The following is a 21,342-nucleotide window of genomic DNA, read 5'->3' as shown; positions in this document are numbered from 1 at the left end:
ACAAGACACCGATCCACATAATGCGTAAGGGCTAATTTGCTGCGTATTTTCAGTGGTCAACTTCGCAATGATCTTGTCCCTGAGTCTATGTCAGACTAGCCCAGGTGAGCCTTCTCACTGGCTAATATAACCTCAATCCTTACTCTCGTTGGTCAGCATCGTTCAGTTTTCGCTCCAACTCGAATTCTGTGCATAGCCACGATACCCTGAAAGAAACAATGTAGCCTTACAGTGCGATGATCAATTCAAGGGCTCATGACTGGTGGCAGTGTGAGCTTGCGCCATGCCTCACAACTTTGTATACTTACCTATATTGGGACATGGAATCAACGTCCTACACGGACCAGTACATTTACTCCAGAGTGAACTCACCTCTGAAGGCTATCATGGAATACCTTCCAACGGATTGGTTCGGCCGTTGCCTTGTCCAGGAAACGTAGTTAGGAGGATCGCATGATCCGATTATTCCGCCGTACTACTGTAATAATATGATACTATCGTGGACCGTCTTTCATGGCAAGGTGTAATCACTGACAAGGGCTCTGTCTCGAGAACAAGGTACAGTTTGGCAATGAGCCAAGCGCTGGATAAAAACTAAGAAAGAATCTTAGTGAATATATTCAGATCTGCCTCTGTCTGAGACATATAAGTATTGTATTTATACAGTATTTTACAGCACAACTTCATGTTTACTGCTCTACTTTTCATTTCTCCGATTCTCAGCATCGAGCCCTTCTCTCAACCAATCCGGCACAAAAGCTTTAACCTTTACTCTATTGCGGCTTTCCTCCTCGCCCCAATCTAGCACAAACTCGTCCTCGGGGTTAAAAGCTCCCGACGCCGCATCTCCCGGCAGCGTCACATCAGTCATGATCTCGAGGCGGCACAGCCCGAGCCCAATGTTTCCCACACCCTTGAGCCACTTGCCGGCGCTTCGACCTCTTTTTTCAAATCGTCCGATACTTGTGTCTCGTGGTATCATGTCTGCGGTCACACTCTCGAGAGAAGACGTTGTATCGTCTGCGTGATACTGAAGTGTTGTCGGCGGTGCATGCTCCTTTTCGTAGACTACACAGGGCAGAATTCGTTTGCGAACTACACCACGATGTCTAGTGCGGATTGTAAGTTCCTGACCAACATAGCAGCCTTTGTGGAAATCGATTCCTTTCATAATATCCATATTCGTTTCCTGAGGAAGAGCATGCTCTCGAGATATTTCATCTTGACCTTCGGGAATACCATTTAGGTATCTTCGTATTGTGTAAGCTTCCTGAGTGCTTGGTTCGAGATCGATCTGGGGAGGGTGCTGATCCAGTTGCAGTAGCCGATATCCCAGACCAGGGGCTCTTGGATCCTGAAGAGAAAAGTTGGCCGACTTGACGATTGAGCTAGAGTTCGCAGAATTTGAGTCATCCCACGCATGCCAAACTGTCGCCTCATCATTTTCCAATAAGCGAACGGCTAGCTTTGCTCTGAGCTTGTAACGCTTAATATGTTTCGCGAGCGTAGATGCTTGGTCTGCATCAACTTCAATCAGATACCCTGGCTCCTCGGCCGAAGCTCCCGAAGTATTGTGATTTGGGTAGATGAACACATCGTAGAGTACTCTGCCAGTCGCAGTCAGGAAAGCAGCATAGAACCCATCACTCCTCGGTTTTCCATCCTCCGTGGTCACGTTGGCAGTCACAATTCCCTGCAGAAACTTTGCTGAGTCTGGGCCGGTGACGGATATGAGCCTTCGTGAAGTCAACGATGTGTATCCGGAAAGAGGCGGTGGGGGAGGAGAAAGCGAAGTCGCGAATTGGCGCCGTTGCAGCCGGTAAGTACGGCATATGAGGCCCGGAGAAAGATCGTGAGCGAGTGCTCGCCTCGGGAGAAGTCGCATGTTGGCGAGTGTGCGGTTTTATCAAGACGTCGACTTGTTTTACACTGAGAAGGCCATTGATTTGATCGACGAAAAGCTACACAATGACGTACTGACAACGCTTGGTCCGTGCATTTGGCTCACTCACGGACTTCGGACTTTGGCAATCCACGAGAACAAGATCTACATTCTAATCCCCCAAGTCCGAAGTTTATTATGCGGAGGAGTTTACTGCTTATCCTTATTCCCGAGCTTCAGTCGGTATGGTCTTTAAATATCATTAACTAATGGCCATCAACTAATATCGTGGGTGTATCGTCAGAGCGGTCAGCATTAGCCATGAGCAACTTAGGTGGTCAGCAATATTTACGAGAGCTCTGAGATCAGCAATTGAATTAATAGCCAAGAGATGGTGCTTAGATGATGCCCCACGTTGTGATTATTGTCTTTGTTCAAAACATATCGTGAATGCTAGCCCGTTGACTGGCTAGCCCCATACCGAGTCGTCTCCCAGTACGTCAGCAGCTCATCCTCAAAACTAGCAATAGATAACATACAAGTAGTGTGCTGTGGTGATCAGCAGACCCCTATGTTAGACTCAGCGTTAACTAGTCTAGCTTATCAGAACCGCCTGGTTTGCTCCCGTAATCCCGATAACAGAAGGCCTATTACCTAGGTGTTTCGGCATGAGATCAAGTCCATCTCGGTCACACAGGCCACTTCCCCGGACTCGTCTAAATCCCAGCGGCCTGACACCTGAAAAGCCAATGGGACGCGTTCCTGGTGTCCGATTTCCGGCCCGGGATTGCTCGGAGTGGAAAGCGGAAAGATGTGGGCCATTTTCAGGTCCTGTGACCGACCAACGCCGGCCGATACGACGCCGTGGCTCCAATAATGTCCGTATCGGACCTTGTGTGAATTTTATCGATAGGTGGGCTTGCCTGGCTTGCGCAAGAGTTACAGATTTGATACAGAGAACGCGCAATATAGACCCAGAAAACGCATAAGGTTCCATGAAGAATCTATGTGTTGAAAGATTGCGTGTATGTGACGAGTTCACCATTCTCTCATTCGATCCTCGCATTCTGATACTGAGTATTGGAGCATACGCGTATGCGTAACGAGCGATAATGAGCGATAACCAGTGAACAGGGGCCTATCTGGTCTTATCAATCTCATGATCTGTGATCTTCCATCTAACCCCGGTTTCCCCCCCAAACTCCTTCTAGAGATCGACTTTTAGCTCAACGGACGATGCTTCCGAACACGAAGGCTCAAGCTTCCCCTTCCTTCTCAGCTACGTGGTTATTGTTAAGGAGACCGTGCATAATCATACATAATGCCATGGCAAAAGGTCCAGACACTTCGCTTAAGCATGAAGCAGTCAATTCTCCTTTACCGCCTCTATCAAGCCAGTAAGGGGCTAGCTGAGCACATTCATTCGCAAACTGAGTCGATAAAGGTGCATAGTACGTGCTTGAAACCTTACTCCTGTACGATGTCCTGTCCAGTGCTGTCCTGCCAGGTCAGCCGTCGGTGAGAGGCCCAGAAGCGGTCAGCTCAGCTTGCTTGAGCAAGACACGCCCTGGGCCCTTGCATGGTGAATGGTATGTACCTGAGATTATGGGGCCGCGAGCCTCTCGGCTAAGAAAGCCAAGAAGGCAACGAGGCTATTAGTGGGTTATGAGATCGAGTGGCTGGGAAACGTGTTCATGAATTTAAGGAATAAGAAAGAAAACTCGCGTCCCTTCTTTCCCAGGTCCGCCTCATCGTGATCCATCGGACAGGAGAATTCATATGAATTGGGCGTCTTGTCTCTGCCTAAGTAATGGGGCCCTGACCCGTCAGTACGTAAGGTTTTAAAGATTTCAACTCCAAAGCGGAGACGACCCGCGCACGCAAATTTTGTGCATGGTTCTATCCTTGTTCACGATTGAGCTGTCTATGTCGACTTTTCGTAAAATATTTGAAAAGTCTGAAGAAAACCACCACCTGTGGAACGCTGGATCCAGTTGGACCCATTTGAGGCTCGATGCGGCGATGGCTGGTGGGGGATGATGAAAAACTACTGTTAGTGGAAGATCGAAGCATACATAAAAAGATCGTAATATTGGGCATTGAATGACTCCTCAGGGATATGTTCTGACAGTTCTGCCAAGCCTGTATTCGTAAGTCCTTCTCCTTCAGCCAAGGGATGGAAATGGCGGGCGGGCTATGCGGCCTGGGCGGTTTCGTCCGTCTGTAATTTTTGACTGGGCTTTTTTCTTTTTGTTGTCATCACGGGCCATGCTTCTGCGCCCTGGCGTCGTCGTTTCCAGCCATCGGGGCTTGGTAATGTCCGCTGATAGTCATTGTCATGATTGATGTCAAACGAGCCTTTCTTCGACTACTGCTCTGTCGCTGACATAGCAAGAATGGAGAATTGAATGTCTCCGCTGACAAAACTCCGACCGTTATAGACGCCCCAATGTGTACAGTTCATGTATCGTGATTGGGTATCACAAACCCTGATGGTTGGGACGTCAAGGTCTTTGGTGATGGGCGGGCCTGGCTGATGAATCATTCACCGCAATCGAAGGAAAAAATCTATAGAGCAAAAGGGGCGTGCATTGGAGGAGTCGGTGTAGCACTGCCAAGATTCCGCACGCCCTTGACGGGTCTCACGGGCACCGCCTGTTGGTCCAAAGACACCCCGATCGGACTTGGGCTTGCGACCGATCCCGATACTCTCAGTTATCACGAAATTTTTACCGCTGAGAAGGATATCAGCCGGCGAGTATGGCGTCAACGCCAGTTACCATGAGATAGCCGGCTGCTGACCGAGGCATAGCATAGTATGGTTCACAGTTTGCAAGGAGATTCAAGAATGATATGATAGTTTTGAATGTTTTTCTTATTTATTTTTTTGGGGCTAATGAAAGCCTCTTTTGCTGAGCTATCTACCATTGGGGCGAAGCCTATCGAAGGCTGCCACTCAACCCTATTTCCGGGAGCGGCACCCAATCATGATAATATCCAATTCCCATCTGTCTGGTACAGTCCCTTCTTTGTCCTTCGTAGAGTGGTGAAATCCTTCTTTGTAATAACACAATGAAATCCGTAAAGTCATATCCTTTGTAACTAAAAGAAAATGCAAAAATGCTTTTTGTTGTATCCAAATCCGTGTGGTATCCCTTTGTATAGTAAACGCCATGCAATGCCGCCATCGCTTTGTATATGAAACGAGTCGCTAAAATCACAAATCAATCATCGAATGAGTTCCCGCTTAGTAGACCGAGATGGCCGACACAAGCCTCGCAGGGTTTCGAGGTGGCAGGTAGTACTCCTCATCGTAGAGTGAATTGGATTCTTGTTCTTGTTGCGACTGCTCCTTAACATCCTTCTCGTCGAAGGTGAGGATAGACTGAGGGGGCGATGGAGGCATTGAGTCATCGTCAGATGAATCTGAGTCGTGGTCGACAAGCTCGGGTGGTGAGTTTGAGTGAGATGGTGTTCGAACAAGCTCTAGCTGAGCGTAGTCCTCCTCAAGATCATCCTCCTCCATGTCGTCGAGTTCGATGTGTGTGATTCGGGGGCTCATGGGCTTGACGGGAAGAGAAGTGCTGGTCATCTCGACGTCGTCATCCTCTGAATCGTAGTCGTCGGAATCCGAAGAGTCTGAGTCGTAGTCATCCTCATCCTCTTCTTCGACGATGTTGTCGGCCCACTGCACCCTTCGTTCTTGCTGGGCATTGGTTGCTCCTCGGACAGATTGGTTGAACCATCGTTCTTGTTCTCGCTCAGCATCGGCAAGCTCGAGCATCAGAGAATCGAGGAGATTGGCGTGACCGACAAGCAGGCGGAGGTCATGATCGGGCTGAGCAGCCTCGCGAGAGAGCTTGGCTCGAGCCTTGTGGGCGAGGTAGTAAGTTTGTGTGATAGACATGTTCTTCTTGAGTGTAGACTGTCGGAGAGAAGAAGTCTTAGAGGCAGTTGGCCTATGAATAGAAGTGGTGGTGGTTGTTGTAGTCGACATGTTGAAAAAGAGGACCCAGATAAGGTAGGGGTCTTTGTCCTATGTATATAATGGCGGTTTGATGTTGTGAGTCAAGGCAGCGATCCCGATTGCGGCAGGCTTGAAGTTAGCGCAGGGATGTCGGCTGTGGTGACAATGACTTGTGGGATTAGGTGATAAGGTGCTAGTCGAGTCCGTGTGTTTGTCTGAGAGGACTGTGGAGATAGTTGACCTTGATAGAAGCTTTTGAGGCTGATTAGTAGTTGTTGTGATGATGTTGTGTTTATCTGATTGATGTTGTGGGAGAAATGGATCTTGGAACGGGGGGGATCCGAATCTTTTAACTCCAGTGATCCTTTACGGACTTTTCATGTTGTCTCACGGGTGTGGCATGGGATTATGAGTTATGCCCGACACGCCGCTAAGCGGACTTTGCGCACGCGGACCCGAGGAGTGCGAGAAATGTCCACAGTCCCCATTGCAAAGCAAGGGCCCAAGGTTCGAAGGGTGTGTGGCTTAGTGATGATTGACATGGATATGGGTGTGTGTGGACGGATGACTCTTAGACACCGCGAAGCCGCGAAGCTTAGAAAGATCCACCCAAAAGGCTCCCACGGCACATCGATTTGCACATGGCCCCTGTACCTTTCTGTCGTTTACTGGATGACATGACTGACACGACACGTCTCTGTCTCTGTCTCCATCCGGCAGCGAAACATTCCCGTCCGCGGCCCCGATGTAGCGGGCGGACGTTACGGAAGTCCATGTCAATCCTCGGGCTTGGGTACCTCAGTCAGGCCGCTACTTGACGGCCCCAGCACAGGTATCTCTTGTATGATGTGTACCCGAACTGGGCAGGCGGAGGTTCACTGCCCTGGATTCTTCCATGCCGTGTCCCTCAATTCTTTGTTAGAGTTGTCGCAGCGACTGCATCTTCCGGCTATCAATACCGGCTTACAGTACCAATCTCAGTCTTACTGGCAGTCTTACATGGTAGCAACTGTAATCCTCTCCTCAATGGCGCAACAAGCCCATTACTTTCACCATAACTCAGATCGAAACATGCTCAACTGTAAGGTCAGCACTGCCAGCACACGCATCGAGTCGCAATCTCGCACAGGGCTGGCGTGGGCGATTCATAATCGCAGGCTGGTTTTCGAGGTCCGTAAGCAGCCTGCAAATGTGTGTTTGATTAGAAACCCGGTGCCATTAGCGTTGACTCTTCAGCCTACCACAGTCGTTAATCTGACCATGTCCGTCTAGCTCCGCCAGAACCACGACAAATCCGAGGATGGATTTGCAAGCCTGCTCTTCAGGAACCTTACCTAAGGCAGATGCATTTCTCAGCATTGAGCGAACCTTATTCGTTCTTTGCGCCCTGTCGGTGTCGCGACCATCTCTGACTCCGATACGGCGATGACTCTTGCTGCAGAATCGATTTCCTAGATGGGATAGGCAGAGATCAAGGTGTGACGCTGATTTACAAACGCTGCATGCTGGCTCAGCAACAACATACTGACACGGACGGGAATTTGTATTATCTCCATGCATCCATCAAGACCAAATCCAAGACAACCTCTTGCATCCCGTGCCTCCATCTAAGAGTTGAGTTCCCGTCACGATGATAGGGAGGATGACCTCTATTTTTTTCCAATCCCCCTACAGTGAATGCCCGCTAGGCCCAGCCCAGTTCAATTGGATGCTTATGAATCGGCGACTCGCCAAAACTAAATTCGTAACGACTGTTTGAGTATGCTCCGCGTCAATGTTGGTGAGTTTCACATAGTGGCCGATTGATCAGTCCAGATTGCGTATTCCGCTTCGCATCGTGTACCCTGAGGCATAACTCCGCCTCATGTGCTTGTCGTCAGCAGCCAAGGAATCATAGGGCATACTTCGAAAGGGGGAGCTTGTTCCAGACAGCAAACGTAAGCGAAAGCGAGAGAGTATACCATGGTAGGGTATCGTCCAGTAACAACGCACGATGCTCACTGTGCCCGAGCCTGGCGCAGTCCGCGGGGAGTATGTACGTCCTTGTCCACGTATCGCTGTAATCAATCGTAGGGCTGAGCTCAGTCGGCCGCCATCAAATCCATGCATGGATGTCGGCTTTGTTGTCAAAGACCGAATTACTGTATACGAGCCAATGATAGCCAGCAGACATGTCAATTACCACCATCATGTTCAACGATAACGAGCAAGAAGTAATCCAAATCTCTATACAACTTATGCCTCATAGTCACTTGATAAGCTTTTACCAGGCAACTCTCAAGCTGTTCTCGCTTTCGTCGTTTGAAGATCTAAGTCAGTACCGACCTATTGTATTGCCAGCATGTTTGTGTAATATGATTGCCTATTTTTAAAAATTAGGCAACTCTTTTCTCCCAGGTATTTCTCCGCCAAACAGTATCATATTCCATATTAGCTCTTATCCTTGCTGTGCGTATGCTCATGTGAAGTAAGCAAGTTTCTTACATCTAATCCGAATATCCGTAAAGACAGTCCTTTATTAGCTTTAATTCCCTCTTTGCTCGTTCCAACACTGTCAACTCGGCTACACGGCTAGCCTTAGACGGCCTCTTAATCGGTCCAAGATGATGCCGACTTACAAGAAGCCATGTTATTGCCGGACTAGGCCGGCCTATCCTGAATCCCGAGGTCGCCGACCACTAACCGTCCGTGACTGTCCGCTGGGCGGTCTAACGACGGGATTGACAAGAGTCACAGATTTCCAAACTCCGCTTTTCTGGAAATATTTTTCGTTCTTTTTCGCTTCCATCGCCGAAAGAGGCTCCACGATGGGTCGTACGGTGCCTCGCTAATCAACATCAGCCAGCTCGGCGGTACTCACATCGCGGATTTAAAGAATGGGTCTCTGTTGGTGTCGGACAACTCCTTGGGATGTTCATTGGATGCAGATTTCTTCGATTCATGTTCCACTGGAAGTTCCAGCCATGGATGTGATGCAGGTTGGGAAAAGAGCTCAATACGTCCGTTAACTCGGCTTCGACCGATGTTCGAAGAATTTTCTTCTGCATGGATCCTGGTTCGGATGATTTGATATCATTTGACTCATCAAGCCTCAGAACAGATGCATCGTAACTCGTACTCAAAGGGGTTTAACACCGACTAAATTCCGCGTATTCCCATGACGATGTGACACATCGCAACAGCTGCTGTAAATAACACAAGGCGCAGACTGTGCTTCACGCAGAGCGCCATAATTGGCGAGAACTCATCGGTCGTGTGCGGACCATTGACCGCTGGTCTGGTTAAGGTTGCCTACAACACAGTCAGCATCACAGCTTCGAAGGGCGGAGATTGGTGAGTGTCACGACCTCACGCTCAAAGAAGCCCGCCAGCCAGCGCCCGTCTGAGGCTCAGGCTTTGGGTCCAGGGACATATGCGTTAGCGTGGAAGCTTTCGAAGCCCATGCCGAATTTGGCTCATTAAGCGGATGGTCCCTAATCTGCTTTGTCAGTCAATTCCCCCGTCTTCTTCTCGGCCGAGGTTTGATCAGGGTGTGTGCGTATCAGCGCCGAAAACCCTGCGAGACTGATTCCTAATCCGAGTATTGGTGATATTATTGTTGAGTGAGAAGCTTCTACAAACTACGATGCATCCGTTTATTTCCCCTCCCTTGGTAGATCTAAGATTGCGAACCTACTACGTATTTCAACTTATCTTGACAAAATGCTCGTGCGAGGGTATCTGCCGCTAAGTAAGGTTGGCAGGTAAGTTTTCTGTCCTTGTGACTGACTTTCTGGCGGACAATTTTCGCTTTCGGGTGCACGAAACATGCCGAACCCACTTGCACACCCAGACAAACACCTACGTATCAATCCGATCAGATCAGCGGGGGGATACTCACGACAATCTTTGCGCAGCTCACGGATTTCATAGTGGCCGATCTACCGAGAACGTGGGGAAGCAGACCAGGAACGCGGTAGGCATGATTTCCAGTTCTCAATTCTTTATTAAGAGCAGCAAAACCCCGGCGCTGGTGATTACATCCTAGCCCCGAAGGATCCGTTGTCCACTGTCGCAGTTTTAGATAAACCCGTAAATTCCGATTTGCTTGACGATGTTATTTTATGTGTTGATTTATGAGGTCTCATGACTTTATTCCCAAGACGATATTGTTGGAGTATATCGATGATTCCGAACTTGGGTCCAGTGTTAGCATTGAAGTCGATGACGTTAACGCTCGAGTACAGTTGAGCATGTCATTGACCCGCCAAGATTGATAATCTACAAAACCAGGCGTCGTCCAGCTCAGGAACAACGCCACGAGCTACGTCGTCAGCGACAAATGTGATAGGAATACCACGCGATCTGGCGCTGTCGTATCCCTTACCCGGAAGAGACTAACTACCCATCGATCACACAATTCGTCTGACAGCGAAACAATCGGGAAGGCAATTCGAGGACTTTGCCATCTGGCTTGGCTCAGGTTGTCTAAACCTACGTCACTCCAGGGTATGCATTGATCGACGAAATTTCCCGATCATCAAGTCCAGTCTAGTTACCACTGAACTCAAGATCGGATCGATAACAATGACGCAGGAGAGTAGCTCGATGTCAATTAGCATTTCTGTAAGGCTATTCAGCGAGTCCGACCTGATATGCAAAGCTTGTGAGCAGAGTCTCGGATAACACGCTCGCGGTTGAGGATAAAACGGCAATGTCGGGCAACTATCAGCAAGCCGGCGCGATATCGGCCCATATTGCCATTTCCAGTCCGGTACGCTGGGATGTTGCGATGACGGCACTCATGACAGAGATACATACACCTGATTTGGCCTAGGCGAGAAGCAGCTGATTCTACTCGGGTTTGCTGAGAATCATCACAAGCTCAACATAGATAGTTGTGAATAGCAGTCATCATCTTCTCGCAACGGGCGCGGATGATTAACAACAGAATCTTACAGATTCATTCCGGTAATTCGTTCTAAGTTTCCTTTTGAATGGGCCATGTTCGTCCATTGGCTTTGGGAACCACAACATATGATAACATCAAATACACGACTTCATATGTATCCATTGAGTATTGATGGTTGAACCGGCGCCCACGTCAGTGCCAGACATGATTCTGTGTTTGCAAAGGTCAGGCATCTACTCAAGACTTCGGTATAAGCCAGCCTTGTTAGACATGCGCCTATATAAATTACTTGTTGTATGCCCTCAAGACCTTGGATGAGAGGCACAGCACGACCCTGTGTAATGTTACCACTGATGTTCCAGGTAATAATTAATGAAGACTTCGTATTGGCAAGAATATTGTCGAAAGGACAAGTGATCTTTTATAAATATGTAAATAGCACTAAAACCCGTCACGTCTGGAAGTCGAGAACTTCATCCTATTGTTTATTTGAACTATGTTAAAGATAAATATAGTTAATAAAACTTCTAAATCAAAAAGTATGCCAAAAAGCATAAGTAAACACCCTATAACTAAAACATATATATCTCTTACTATCTTATTATACTAAATAATTACTTACTAAAAGTAAAAGAAATAATACTTAATAAAGTAAGTAAATAATAATTAAATATATATATAACAATATTAAAACAGTCCAAACTTTAGAAGTATATTAAAATTACAGAATAGCCTATCATTAGCACGGAAGTTGGAGTTCACTTTCATGGTCAAAAGTTCGAGGAGCCTTATATACTGGAAATTTCCATCGTCGGCCGTGAGCCCCCATGGTGTAGTGGTTTATCACGCAGCTCTTATATGTCCAAGACTTCATGGAGGTATGCTGAGGTCGCGAGTTCAATCCTCGCTGGGGGCACCAATTTACTTTTTTGCACTTTTCTGCTTATATCAACTACGCACCAAAGAGGTTGATCGTAAATTCTATGCAAAGAGTTGACATGGGATACCTGGTTGTGCTTTTGGCATGGCTTTAAGCATGTGCAGGTCGGTGGAGCTCTGCATGTTGCGCAAATGTCTACATGAGATCGATCATTAGCTTCTTGAAATCAACATTAAAAATACGCTTTTGTCTATCCATTTGATCCAGAGATTCCAATGCTTTATTCCACTCGCAACTTTTGCTTCGTGCGCTTTCGCTTGCCACCGACTTCCCTCCCTTCCTCTACCTCCAATAAAGCCTCGCGTTTCTTCTCTGACACGATCTTGAGGGCATCGCGAACCACGCGAGTCTCGAGATTGACGCCCTCTTCCTCCCAAGATTCCATATCACGGCCGACACGCTTTTCGATTGTAAGGGCCAGTTCCACGTCACGCTGGCCCACAAAGCTGACCGCCTCACCTTTGCGACCCGCACGGGCTGTACGACCGACTCGGTGGATGTAGTCATCAGGGTCGCGTGGGAGATCGTAGTTGATAACAAGGCTGACTTCAGGAATATCCAAACCACGAGCGGCAACATCGGTTGCTACAAGGATACGGGCCGCTGAAGCGCGGAAACGAGCCAAGTTGTCGATTCGCTGTCTTTGGGGAAGTTTAGAGTGTAGAGAAGTGACTCGATGATCAAGCATTCGAAGAAGATGGTGAAGGTAGTCGGCGGTCGAGGTTCGGTTGCAGAACAGGATGACAGTTTTGTCGACATTGGCTTCGGTGAGCAAAAAGACGTGGAGGTAGTGCTCCTTATGAGTGACGGGTGTCTTGATATACATCTGTTTCAGCGTCGTAGGAATAGCCAATGTCTGCGTGTCAACCTCACACACGAATACTGGTTGCTTTCCAGGCTTGATTGGCATGTCCTTGAGAGCTCGAACTTCTGGAGTAATAGTAGCAGTAAACAGAAGCGTCTGTCTCTCGGTAGCTGGGGGAAGAACAGAGAGGCATTCTTCCACGTCAGGAAGCATACTGCCAGGCCCATTGGCGTTGAGAAGGCGATCAGCTTCATCAAGAACCACGTATCGAACTCTCCTCAATCCACAAATGGTGTCCTCTCCGGAAGTTCGAATATGATCCGCGAGACGACCAGGTGTTGCAATTATCACATGTGGCCGCTTGCCGATCTCAATGGCCTGTGTGCGCATATCTGAGCCTCCTGTCACCAAGATCGCCTTGAGGCTCTGAGGAGAAGAGATGGCCTTGAACTGCTCAAAAATCTGCAGTGCTAGTTCTCTTGTTGGTGTTAAGACGATAGCAAAGATGGCAGTAGGATCCTCTGACCATTTCTGCAGGATAGGCACAGCGAACGCTACTGTTTTACCGGAACCTGTTCGACTACCACCGATACAATCCCTGCCTTTCAAGATCTCGGGAATACAGCCCTTTTGAATACCCGTCGGCCGTTTAATAGCCATATTTGCCAGTGACTGTACCAGCCATGGTCGCACGTTGAGGGAAGAAAAGGTGGTATTTGGGTCGGTAGGAGCCTGGATCGAGTTCTTGGGTGCGATCAAAGGTTTAGTCTGAGTCTCCCTCTGGTCGACTTGAGCGGCTCGCTTGATTCGGGATGGGACCTTGATTGTAGAAAGAACTCTCTTCAGCTCATTGTCTTCCTCGTCCTCGTCTTTGACCTCGTCACCTCCAGTCTGAGGCACTTCTGCTGTCCTCCGGCGTTTTCGAGATGTGGCGCTGTCAAGGTAGTCAGACTCGTCAGAGGATGAGGCGGCACCAGACAAGATTTCTTCGTCTGACGCAGCAGTCGCACGTTCGGGATCGGCAGGCGGCACCATGATTCGGGTTTTATAATTGCAGGAGTCAATTTAATCCTTTCAAAGACCAACCTCCCAAGCTAAGGTAGGCATGCAAAGTTGGATGCGACTGGACTGGAAATTTTTGGCGGTGACAGGCGTCGCAAAATCGCGGGATGGGACCCTTGATCCACTTTCGGCGCCACATGCAGACACCTAAACGCGCGCTTACAGCAATGGGACATGTCACTAAAAAAGCGCTACCAAGGGCTAACGACCCCTACGACGTTCACCTATAGCGAATAGACTGATGACTGATTTCACTGTTTTTATCTTGGATTATCTAGTTATGTACCAATCATGACCAGTCTTACAATGCCGACAATGGCAGAAAACCCGTTTGAAGCCGACACTCGGGCGCCTGTTTTGCCTCACAAACGTGTAAGATCGCCCGTCATATGCCACAGGGTTCCTTCAACGAATGGGGAGACATGTCTGGGATGTGTTCAGCTGCGACGTAGCTAGGTGATGTGACAGCCATTGTGTTTCGCCATCTGATTGGGTTTGTAGGTAGGTATTTTGTTTTGATTGTCAATCGATTTCACGAACACGTCCGGGGTCCTGGTATTATTCCAAATATCTAGCTCAGGGGCTTCCCAGGGTGGCATTTTGACTTGTCACCTAAGAATCAGCATGTTTTGTCTTACGACAACGACATTGCATATTGCCCTCGAAAGCTTTACGAATTGGATGCTGACCGAGGGGTTGAAGGATCTCCTCATTCCTAGCTTTGGATTGCGGTTGGACCACGTTGATATGGGACAAGCGCCTCCGATGCAACTGACCCATGATTTCGAATTAATAGCTCCACTAGGTTTGATGCCGTGGAGTACCGTAGCCTGACTTTGAATTTCGAAACGAGGATGTGGAGGTTAACTCAGCTCATCGGAATATGGATGAGACCATGTCAAACTGTACTACTGTTGGTACACCGACGGTTGGGGGCCATGGCAAAAAAACCTGAAATACTACAGAGTGTGACGACGAGAATGACGATGTGTTTGCAACCCAGCTACAAACCTGACCTTGAGCTTGTGGCTTCATGTGCCCGGATCTATTGTCTCTCAAAAGCCCATGTCCAATATTGATATTCATTATTTCACGATAGGTGCATTGAAAAATCCGGCATGATAAACCGCAGATGAAAGAAGAAAGAGCCGAAATGACACCAACAATAGCTTGTAGATTCATCCCACCATTCATCCCACTGGCTGAACTGATGGCAACCCTTGGTTTTTATATCGGGTGGCTTGGCTTGCTAGACTTCAAACCAGTCGCATTGGATGCGTGGTATCACAGTGTAAACACACTCACATCTAGGTAGGGAGGTAGTCGGGTAACTGACCATCCCTATCCCAATACTCCTACCTACCTGTAACTTAACTTAACTTGGTCTATGTTGTGGTTGTAGCCCGTAAGAAGTAATCAAGCGCGTGTTGTATTGAGCAAGTTCCTAAACCACTTCAGATGAGTTTGGCGAGAATCTGAGACATATCTCAAAACCACCAATACCTGGAAAGCCCGCCTTCCAGGGCTGGGTCCAGCTTCCCGTCCCTCCCCCCTCAAGTCTACCTTAGGTACCTAGGTAGGTAGGTAGGTAGGTAGGTAGGTAGCGCTCAATGCTTGCAGGGAAGCCCAATCACTCAACGCCCCGCGCCGCAAACAAAGAGCTCCCCGCCCGTACCTCAGGTACAATACTACCCCTAGGGGCCCTGTGCGTCTTCCACTGAGCTCTAGGGGTCACAGATGCCCAAGCGCCCCGCCCTTCCTAGTCTCAGTGGCACTCACAGTCACAAGCCCGCCCACCCAGATCCGATCCAATCAATGCACCTATGGTGGACGCCATTCCCAGCTTACACGTCCTCTTTTCTCTAGTTCTCGCCCTCCCATATGATCTCACGTCCTTTCTCATCTTTTCCTCCTGCCGTTTCGAATTCACTCGACGACGTGTCGTTCGTTGCCACGCCTTTTTTTTTGTCAGCTTAGGTCCTGTTTTGCGACGTTTTCTTGGGCATAACAACATTCAGTATATTTACGAAGTCTACCTACCTACCTACCTACCTATACATCCAAACGCCGCCAACCGTACTTTCCCCGCTCTTTTGCGTGGGCCGTTGTTACTCCTGCGGCTGCCTCACTTGGCTCTTCGACGACGACATTCATACCTTATTTTACTCTCAACTAAGCAACTGGCTTAACTGATTCCCAACACTCGCTATTGCTGCTATTATCAAACACTCGACATTGAATTAGTTGCATCCGTATATCCGTGTTCATACTTACGACGACGCTGGCCGCTCGACGACGCTTACTCCTCACATCCGACTATCTCGATCGTCTTTAGTTGATACCACCTTCCCTGGGAGAGACTTCTTTTCAGAACAAAGGAATCACTTTCCATCTGAACCCCAACAAGACCTCATTATTGCGTATACGCTGTTGGAACCTGTGTCACCAGCGCAACAGCGAATATGGCCGACCAACAGCCTCAGAGTTCTGATTCAACTCCACTACCCGTACGCTCTCCTGATTGCTCTTCCCTGTCTTGAATGTTTAACTCACGAATGATAGCAACAGCCTGCTGCTCCCACTCCAATTTCTCTACCAACACATAACTCAGGCCCCTCTCCCGTGCCTCTCCTCCGACCCGCCATTCCTGGCGCCAGAAGTGGTGGAGCTCGTACACCCAGGCTTGGCCTCGCTATCCCACCATCACCTAATGCCAAAGCTGTAGGCAATCAAGGAGCAGCCGCGGCTGCCCCTTCAAGGCCTCCTCTGCCGACATTACACCTAGCAACCCCTATGGGTAGTCAAGTCACTCCCCATGAACAGTTACCACGATCCCAATGTGCAACCCAAGCATCGGCTGGTGGTGGTAGTGAAAGTAGCGCGGCTCACTCAAGGTCTGGCAGTTTCGGCCCTCTAGATGGACGGGCAAGCAATCCCACTTCTGCAGGATCTCAATATTCCGCTTTGTCCTTTGCTTCGCAGTATGGTATAGGTGTATCAAGACCTCAAGGTACTCCGGATCCGGTATCTGCTGTAGGATCTATGTACTCCGAGAGAAGCGAGGGTGGGGTCTCCATGGAGCGTGATGGAAGTCTTCAAGGTTTGGAGGCATTCGATAAACTAAGCCTCGAGAAGGCCAGGACTCTCGACGTTGATGAGCTTGACGAAGAGGGCTGGAGAATCGCAAGTTTGGAGAAGAGAATTGTCGAGATTGGGAATCTAGGTGAAGGTGCTGGTGGTGCTGTCACAAGATGCAAGCTCAAGGGCGGTAACACTGTTTTTGCCCTCAAGGTGAGTTATTTCGACCATAAGCCACAGTTTGATTACTGACGTTTCAAGGTCATCACTACGAATCCGGACCCCGATGTCAAAAAGCAGATTCTCAGAGAGTTGGGATTCAACAAAGAGTGCGCTTCAGACCACATATGCAAGTACTATGGAGCCTTTGTCGATCCAGCTACGGCCACAATCTCAATCGCCATGGAGTTTTGTGAAGGTGGCTCGCTTGATAGCATTTATAAGGAGGTCAAGCGTTTGGGGGGCAGAACAGGAGAGAAGGTTTTAGGAAAGATTGCCGAGGGTGTTTTGGGCGGCCTCACGTACCTGCATACTCGACGAATCATTCACCGAGACATCAAACCTTCGAACATCTTACTCTGCCGAGATGGTGCCGTGAAACTTTGCGATTTCGGTGTCTCTGGCGATTTCGGTACTAAGGGAGAGGCCAATACTTTTATCGGCACCAGCTATTATATGGCACCTGAGCGTATCACCGGCCAGTCCTATACTATTACTTCGGATGTTTGGTCAACCGGAGTTACCCTTCTCGAGGTGGCGCAGCATCGTTTCCCATTTCCAGCAGACGGCACAGAAATGCAACCGCGGGCTGGTCTTATAGATTTACTCACATACATCGTAAGACAGAACGTGCCCAAACTGAAGGACGAACCTGAAATGGACGTGTATTGGAGTGACAACTTCAAATATTTCATCGAGTGCTGGTAAGTCTCCTACCCCCCCCCCTCCTCCTCCTTCAGGAGCGTGTGCTAACATTGTCTAAGTTTGGAAAAACAACCCAACAGACGAGCCAGTCCTTGGAAGATGATGGAGCACCCATGGATGGTTGAAATGCGCTCCAAGCGTGTCAACATGGTGAAATATCTTTCTTTTGTCTGGGGTTGGGATGAACAACCTAAGGACTCTTAGAAAAGATACACAACAAGCTCAAGCTTCGGAGCAGCAAAATGCTAAAGCAGCTCAAACAGTACAGGATGTCAAATAATGGAAGGAGGTCAGGACGGCAGAAGTTCTCGCAAAAGCAGACGAATTGGTGAAGCAGGCCTTGGAAGAAGCAAATCGGAGAAATGGCCATGCAGCATGAACACTTTACACAATGCCATGAACGAACCAGAAAAGGCCACATTCCTCGTCAGCCATTTCCACTACGCCCACGATTATGTGAACAAAGGCTGCGGTCTTCGTTGTGAGCATTTCTCTTTAAATACACACGTCACTGATGTTTCATGATCAAAAATGATAGCGGACAAACGACCTGACCAGCCTGCAGTAGGTAGCATCAGAAGACCCTCTTGTGGGATTATTATGTCCTCAGTAGCAGTGTATGACTTGAGGATTGGCGCAATTGCTCCAGCAATCAAGCTGAGGGCTATCAGAATATAGCGAGCTCCACATTAGATATATGTCGTATCTGGCATCCAAGCGCCTTAATTTTATTGTATCCCCCACTTAAATACATGGGTATCAAATTCCTGTTAAGTGTCTCTTGCAACGGTCTCGGTATCCTCAGGGGGGTCGCCCATGAGCTCGCGTAACGCAATAGTTGCGTATGCACTGCGTCCAAGTTGGAACTTAACTACCACCGCAACCTTTGTAGGTTCCTGAGGAGCAGGAGTTGCTTCAGGGGCAGAGCCATCATCTGCTGTCTCTGCTTGGACATATGCCATCTCAACCTCTGTAGAAGCGGGCGTACCATTCTCAACCTTCGTTTTCTTGACTGTCGAGTCGGAGTCGACGTCCTCAAGAGAGCGCTTCCTGCTAGGGCCCTTCGAAGCTTTGATATTGTCCAAGTCAGTTGGGTGCATTTGCTCTGCATTATCAGAGTAGGCACGGACCTCAGCGGAGGGCGTGGCGAGGAATCGGTTCATGATTTTGCGGTATCGGCCAGGCAGACTGAACTCGCGGCGCATGCGGCGCATTTTGTAGGGGTCAAGGTTACCATTCTCGTCGCGACCCATAAAATCCTTGTAGAATTCCCCAATATCGTTCTCAGGATAAACGACGTCGTAGCCTGGTGTTGGCAGCACAATGTCGAAGATGGTATAGTTACCACTGGCGGCTTCTTCAGCGGTAAGGGGACGAGCGCGAACGGGAGCATCTTCGTCATCTTCGACAGGGTTGATAATGTCATCACCGTCTTGGTCCTGGCCGCTGACAAGAGGCGTACTCTCCGTCGGAGCGATAATGAGATCGCCAGCAATCACGTTCTCGCCGTGAAGCTCCCAGCGACGACTGGCGGCGTGGTTCCAGATGTAGGACTGGTAGGCATGAAGGTACATGGAGCGCAAGCCACGAGTGATGTGAACCAGAGAGCCAATGAAATCACGTCTAGACTGAGCGCCCTGCCGGTTTAGATGTCTGAAGATGCTATTCTCGGCAGAAAATCGACGAGGCATGAGCTTGATGGCTCGGTCGACATCTTTGTCTGTAAGGAAGAGCATGCAGGCCTGGTTTCGCAGATACTCGTCTCTCTTGGAGGGTTCGTCAGGGATATCGCCTGCCTCAGCCCTCTGTGCAATCTTGTCATCGTAATGGAGTAGTGACATGACTGCCTCCTCGTACTTGTCCCCGAGGATGAGTTGCCCAACCTGGTGTGTGCCAACTTCGTGAGTTCCGAACCGCTGGTGACCGAAATAGTTGATCCAGCCGTGTTCAGTCATATGGTTCAGAGCCAAATCAACGTTCTTCTTCAGCACTTCTACCCGCTGGGCGATGGGCTGGTCCTTGGACTCGCCAACTATTTGGCAACTCTTGATCGCAATCACGAATTCATTGCCAAGAAGCTGTCCGAGATAAATTGGCTTGTCCTTATAGTCGTAATCTCCCGTGGAAACACCCCAAATCCTCCCGTTGATACCAGCGAGGTTTCGTGGCCGCATGTATCGCACCGAGCATCGTTGCACTGTAGAAGCTCTGCGGTCTTTGGTACCAGCATATCCGATGACCTGGGGCTTGACCTTGAGGAAACGAGCAATCTGATTCACGGCATCCATGGTGTCGCGGTTCTCCTTGAACAGAGTAAAATGCAGGTATTCGCCAGCAGGCTTTTCCTCGCGGCCACCACCGCGACCACCACGGCCGCGCTTCTTGCTGTTGGCTTTTCTTGGGGGGATAAGAGTTGCGACGATAGCACCTTCGTCAGTTGTGTTGGTATCTATCCGAGACTTAAAAATGCGGCGGATCTCTTGGTGAACTTGACCACGCTTTGCCCTGTCGTCCATGGGCTCCGATGTAACAGACTTCTTCTTCTCGTGGTCGGCGCCATGACCAGACCGATATACTCCAATCAGCTCCTGGGCGAATCGCTGATCAGTCAGACCCTCAAGAATGGTGGCATCCTCGGGTGAGACTTCGTTGACCGTCTCAGGTTGAGGTGCCGACTCGGGTTTAGTAGCGGTCTCGCTGTATGTTTGCTTCAAGGCATCTTTCGCAGGCTCATCTGTTTTTGTTTCCTGGGCTGTAGACTCGCCGTTGAACTCTTTCTTCACCTCAATCGCCTGAGAAGAAGTCAGTGGGTGCGCTATGAAAGTCGTAGAGCCCGTTTCTGCTTACTGGTGCTTCTTCATCTGCCAGTCCGACTTGTTGTAGGTGCAGGACTGTGCCGTCTTCTTTGATCTCATTGACTTGAAAGTCCGAGAATCTGTATTGCGTTAGTCTCTCAATTGCCGACATGACCATGACTTCAATGTTCACCTAGTCCGCATTTCACCAGTCCATGGTGTCGCGAGTGGTGTCACACGCTGGCTAATTCCTATGGATCGTGTATAAGAGACAGTGCCACGCACCGCGTGATGAGATTGCTCCGCCATTGCAAGTATTGCGACTGTAATCTAGCCGTATATCAATTCTGGCGAAAGCTTGCGACAGATGTGTTTGCTTCCACTTGATGGTTGAAACAACTGGTGGGGGCACCTTTGCGATCTGTAATTTTTTCCCCGGCAGTATTTCGTCTTAGATTCAAATCAGAAGGCGGTGAGTCTTATCTTGCCAACTGGAATATGGTGCGGCGCCTCAAAAGGCAGGCGGTCGAAGATGCGTATTTATCAATCCAATGGAGGACAGGCTCTTGTTAAAATCTGTTTGTTTACCAGGTTGCCGAAAAGTCGAATAAGAGAGAGAGAACAGATGCTAATGAAGTATGTACTATGGTGGTATGGCGGTATGGCTATTACTGGTTTGTTTTATTAAGTTAGCTTCATGCTCATTATAAGTTTTCTCAACTTTCGCATCAAGACCAGCTAGCATCCATAGGGGTGGAAGCAAGGTGAGGCATGAAGACTCAGCACCTCTATCCCTATCCCAAGCAGCAAAAAGGCTCAAGTAATTTAAGGTGTTATAGACTTGATAGGTCTTTAGACCAATCATTTTATACAACTTAGCTTAAGATCGGAATTTTCATGCTCCCTGAGGGGTCGAACTTGTAGTTAAGATTCTGTTCTTCACATCTGGATTTGAAGAGGCACACAACTTTGGCTACCTACCTACCTAGGTACCTAAT

At 48.8% G+C, this 21,342-nt stretch overlaps 5 protein-coding genes and 1 non-coding gene across 6 annotated transcripts; 2 read left to right on the top strand and 4 right to left on the bottom strand.

Annotated features, from left to right (window-relative positions):
- Positions 1–588: 588 nt before the first annotated feature.
- Positions 589–2,247, bottom strand: FOBCDRAFT_217450 (uncharacterized protein). The gene has a single exon (XM_054703764.2). It carries the CDS (start codon positions 1,883–1,885, stop codon positions 698–700), a length of 1,188 nt encoding a protein of 395 aa, XP_054559739.1. The 5' UTR covers positions 1,886–2,247; the 3' UTR covers positions 589–697.
- A 2,492-nt stretch (positions 2,248–4,739) lies between these two features.
- FOBCDRAFT_217445 (uncharacterized protein) lies at positions 4,740–6,277 on the bottom strand. Its single transcript, XM_031175937.3, has one exon. The coding sequence runs from the start codon at positions 5,877–5,879 to the stop codon at positions 5,130–5,132; it is 750 nt and encodes a 249-aa protein (XP_031047070.2). The 5' UTR covers positions 5,880–6,277; the 3' UTR covers positions 4,740–5,129.
- A 5,284-nt stretch (positions 6,278–11,561) lies between these two features.
- On the top strand, positions 11,562–11,656 carry FOBCDRAFT_t82. Its single transcript has one exon. It is a non-coding gene; the product is annotated as a tRNA-Ile (tRNA).
- On the bottom strand, positions 11,578–13,661 carry FOBCDRAFT_217440 (P-loop containing nucleoside triphosphate hydrolase protein). The gene has a single exon (XM_031175935.3). The coding sequence runs from the start codon at positions 13,518–13,520 to the stop codon at positions 11,901–11,903; it is 1,620 nt and encodes a 539-aa protein (XP_031047068.2). The 5' UTR covers positions 13,521–13,661; the 3' UTR covers positions 11,578–11,900.
- A 2,212-nt stretch (positions 13,662–15,873) lies between these two features.
- FOBCDRAFT_21057 (kinase-like domain-containing protein) lies at positions 15,874–17,994 on the top strand. The gene is made up of 4 exons (XM_031175932.3): positions 15,874–16,054; positions 16,110–16,838; positions 16,887–17,548; positions 17,609–17,994. The coding sequence occupies exons 1-4, from the start codon at positions 16,010–16,012 to the stop codon at positions 17,751–17,753; spliced, it is 1,581 nt and encodes a 526-aa protein (XP_031047065.1). The 5' UTR covers positions 15,874–16,009; the 3' UTR covers positions 17,754–17,994.
- Positions 17,995–18,196: 202 nt separating this feature from the next.
- FOBCDRAFT_21064 (pseudouridine synthase PUS7) lies at positions 18,197–20,740 on the bottom strand. Its single transcript, XM_031175931.3, has 3 exons — positions 20,538–20,740; positions 20,397–20,484; positions 18,197–20,341 (listed from the first exon to the last, which is right to left on the bottom strand). Exons 1-3 carry the CDS (start codon positions 20,651–20,653, stop codon positions 18,320–18,322), a joined length of 2,226 nt encoding a protein of 741 aa, XP_031047064.2. The 5' UTR covers positions 20,654–20,740; the 3' UTR covers positions 18,197–18,319.
- Between the last annotated feature and the right edge of the window lie 602 nt (positions 20,741–21,342).

This window comes from Fusarium oxysporum, chromosome III, assembly GCF_013085055.1.
Source record: "Fusarium oxysporum Fo47 chromosome III, complete sequence".
NCBI lineage: Eukaryota > Fungi > Ascomycota > Sordariomycetes > Hypocreales > Nectriaceae > Fusarium > Fusarium oxysporum.
The sequence above is the reverse complement of the archived record's forward strand: the minus strand, read 5'-3'. Positions and strand labels throughout refer to the sequence as shown.

Excerpts from the sequence above, each read along its gene's own strand:
- FOBCDRAFT_217450 (XM_054703764.2), bottom strand. The coding sequence starts at position 1,885 with ATGCGACTTCTCCCGAGGCGAGCACTCGCTCACGATCTTTCTCCGGGC.
- FOBCDRAFT_217445 (XM_031175937.3), bottom strand. The coding sequence starts at position 5,879 with ATGTCGACTACAACAACCACCACCACTTCTATTCATAGGCCAACTGCC.
- FOBCDRAFT_217440 (XM_031175935.3), bottom strand. The coding sequence starts at position 13,520 with ATGGTGCCGCCTGCCGATCCCGAACGTGCGACTGCTGCGTCAGACGAA.
- FOBCDRAFT_21057 (XM_031175932.3), top strand. The coding sequence starts at position 16,010 with ATGGCCGACCAACAGCCTCAGAGTTCTGATTCAACTCCACTACCC. Across the intron at positions 16,055-16,109 it reads CTGATTCAACTCCACTACCC|CAACAGCCTGCTGCTCCCAC; the intron begins GTACGCTCTCCT and ends CACGAATGATAG. Across the intron at positions 17,549-17,608 it reads AAATATTTCATCGAGTGCTG|TTTGGAAAAACAACCCAACA; the intron begins GTAAGTCTCCTA and ends ACATTGTCTAAG.
- FOBCDRAFT_21064 (XM_031175931.3), bottom strand. The coding sequence starts at position 20,653 with ATGGCGGAGCAATCTCATCACGCGGTGCGTGGCACTGTCTCTTATACA. Across the intron at positions 20,485-20,537 it reads ACTGGTGAAATGCGGACTAG|ATTCTCGGACTTTCAAGTCA; the intron begins GTGAACATTGAA and ends AACGCAATACAG. Across the intron at positions 20,342-20,396 it reads TGGCAGATGAAGAAGCACCA|GCGATTGAGGTGAAGAAAGA; the intron begins GTAAGCAGAAAC and ends ACTTCTTCTCAG.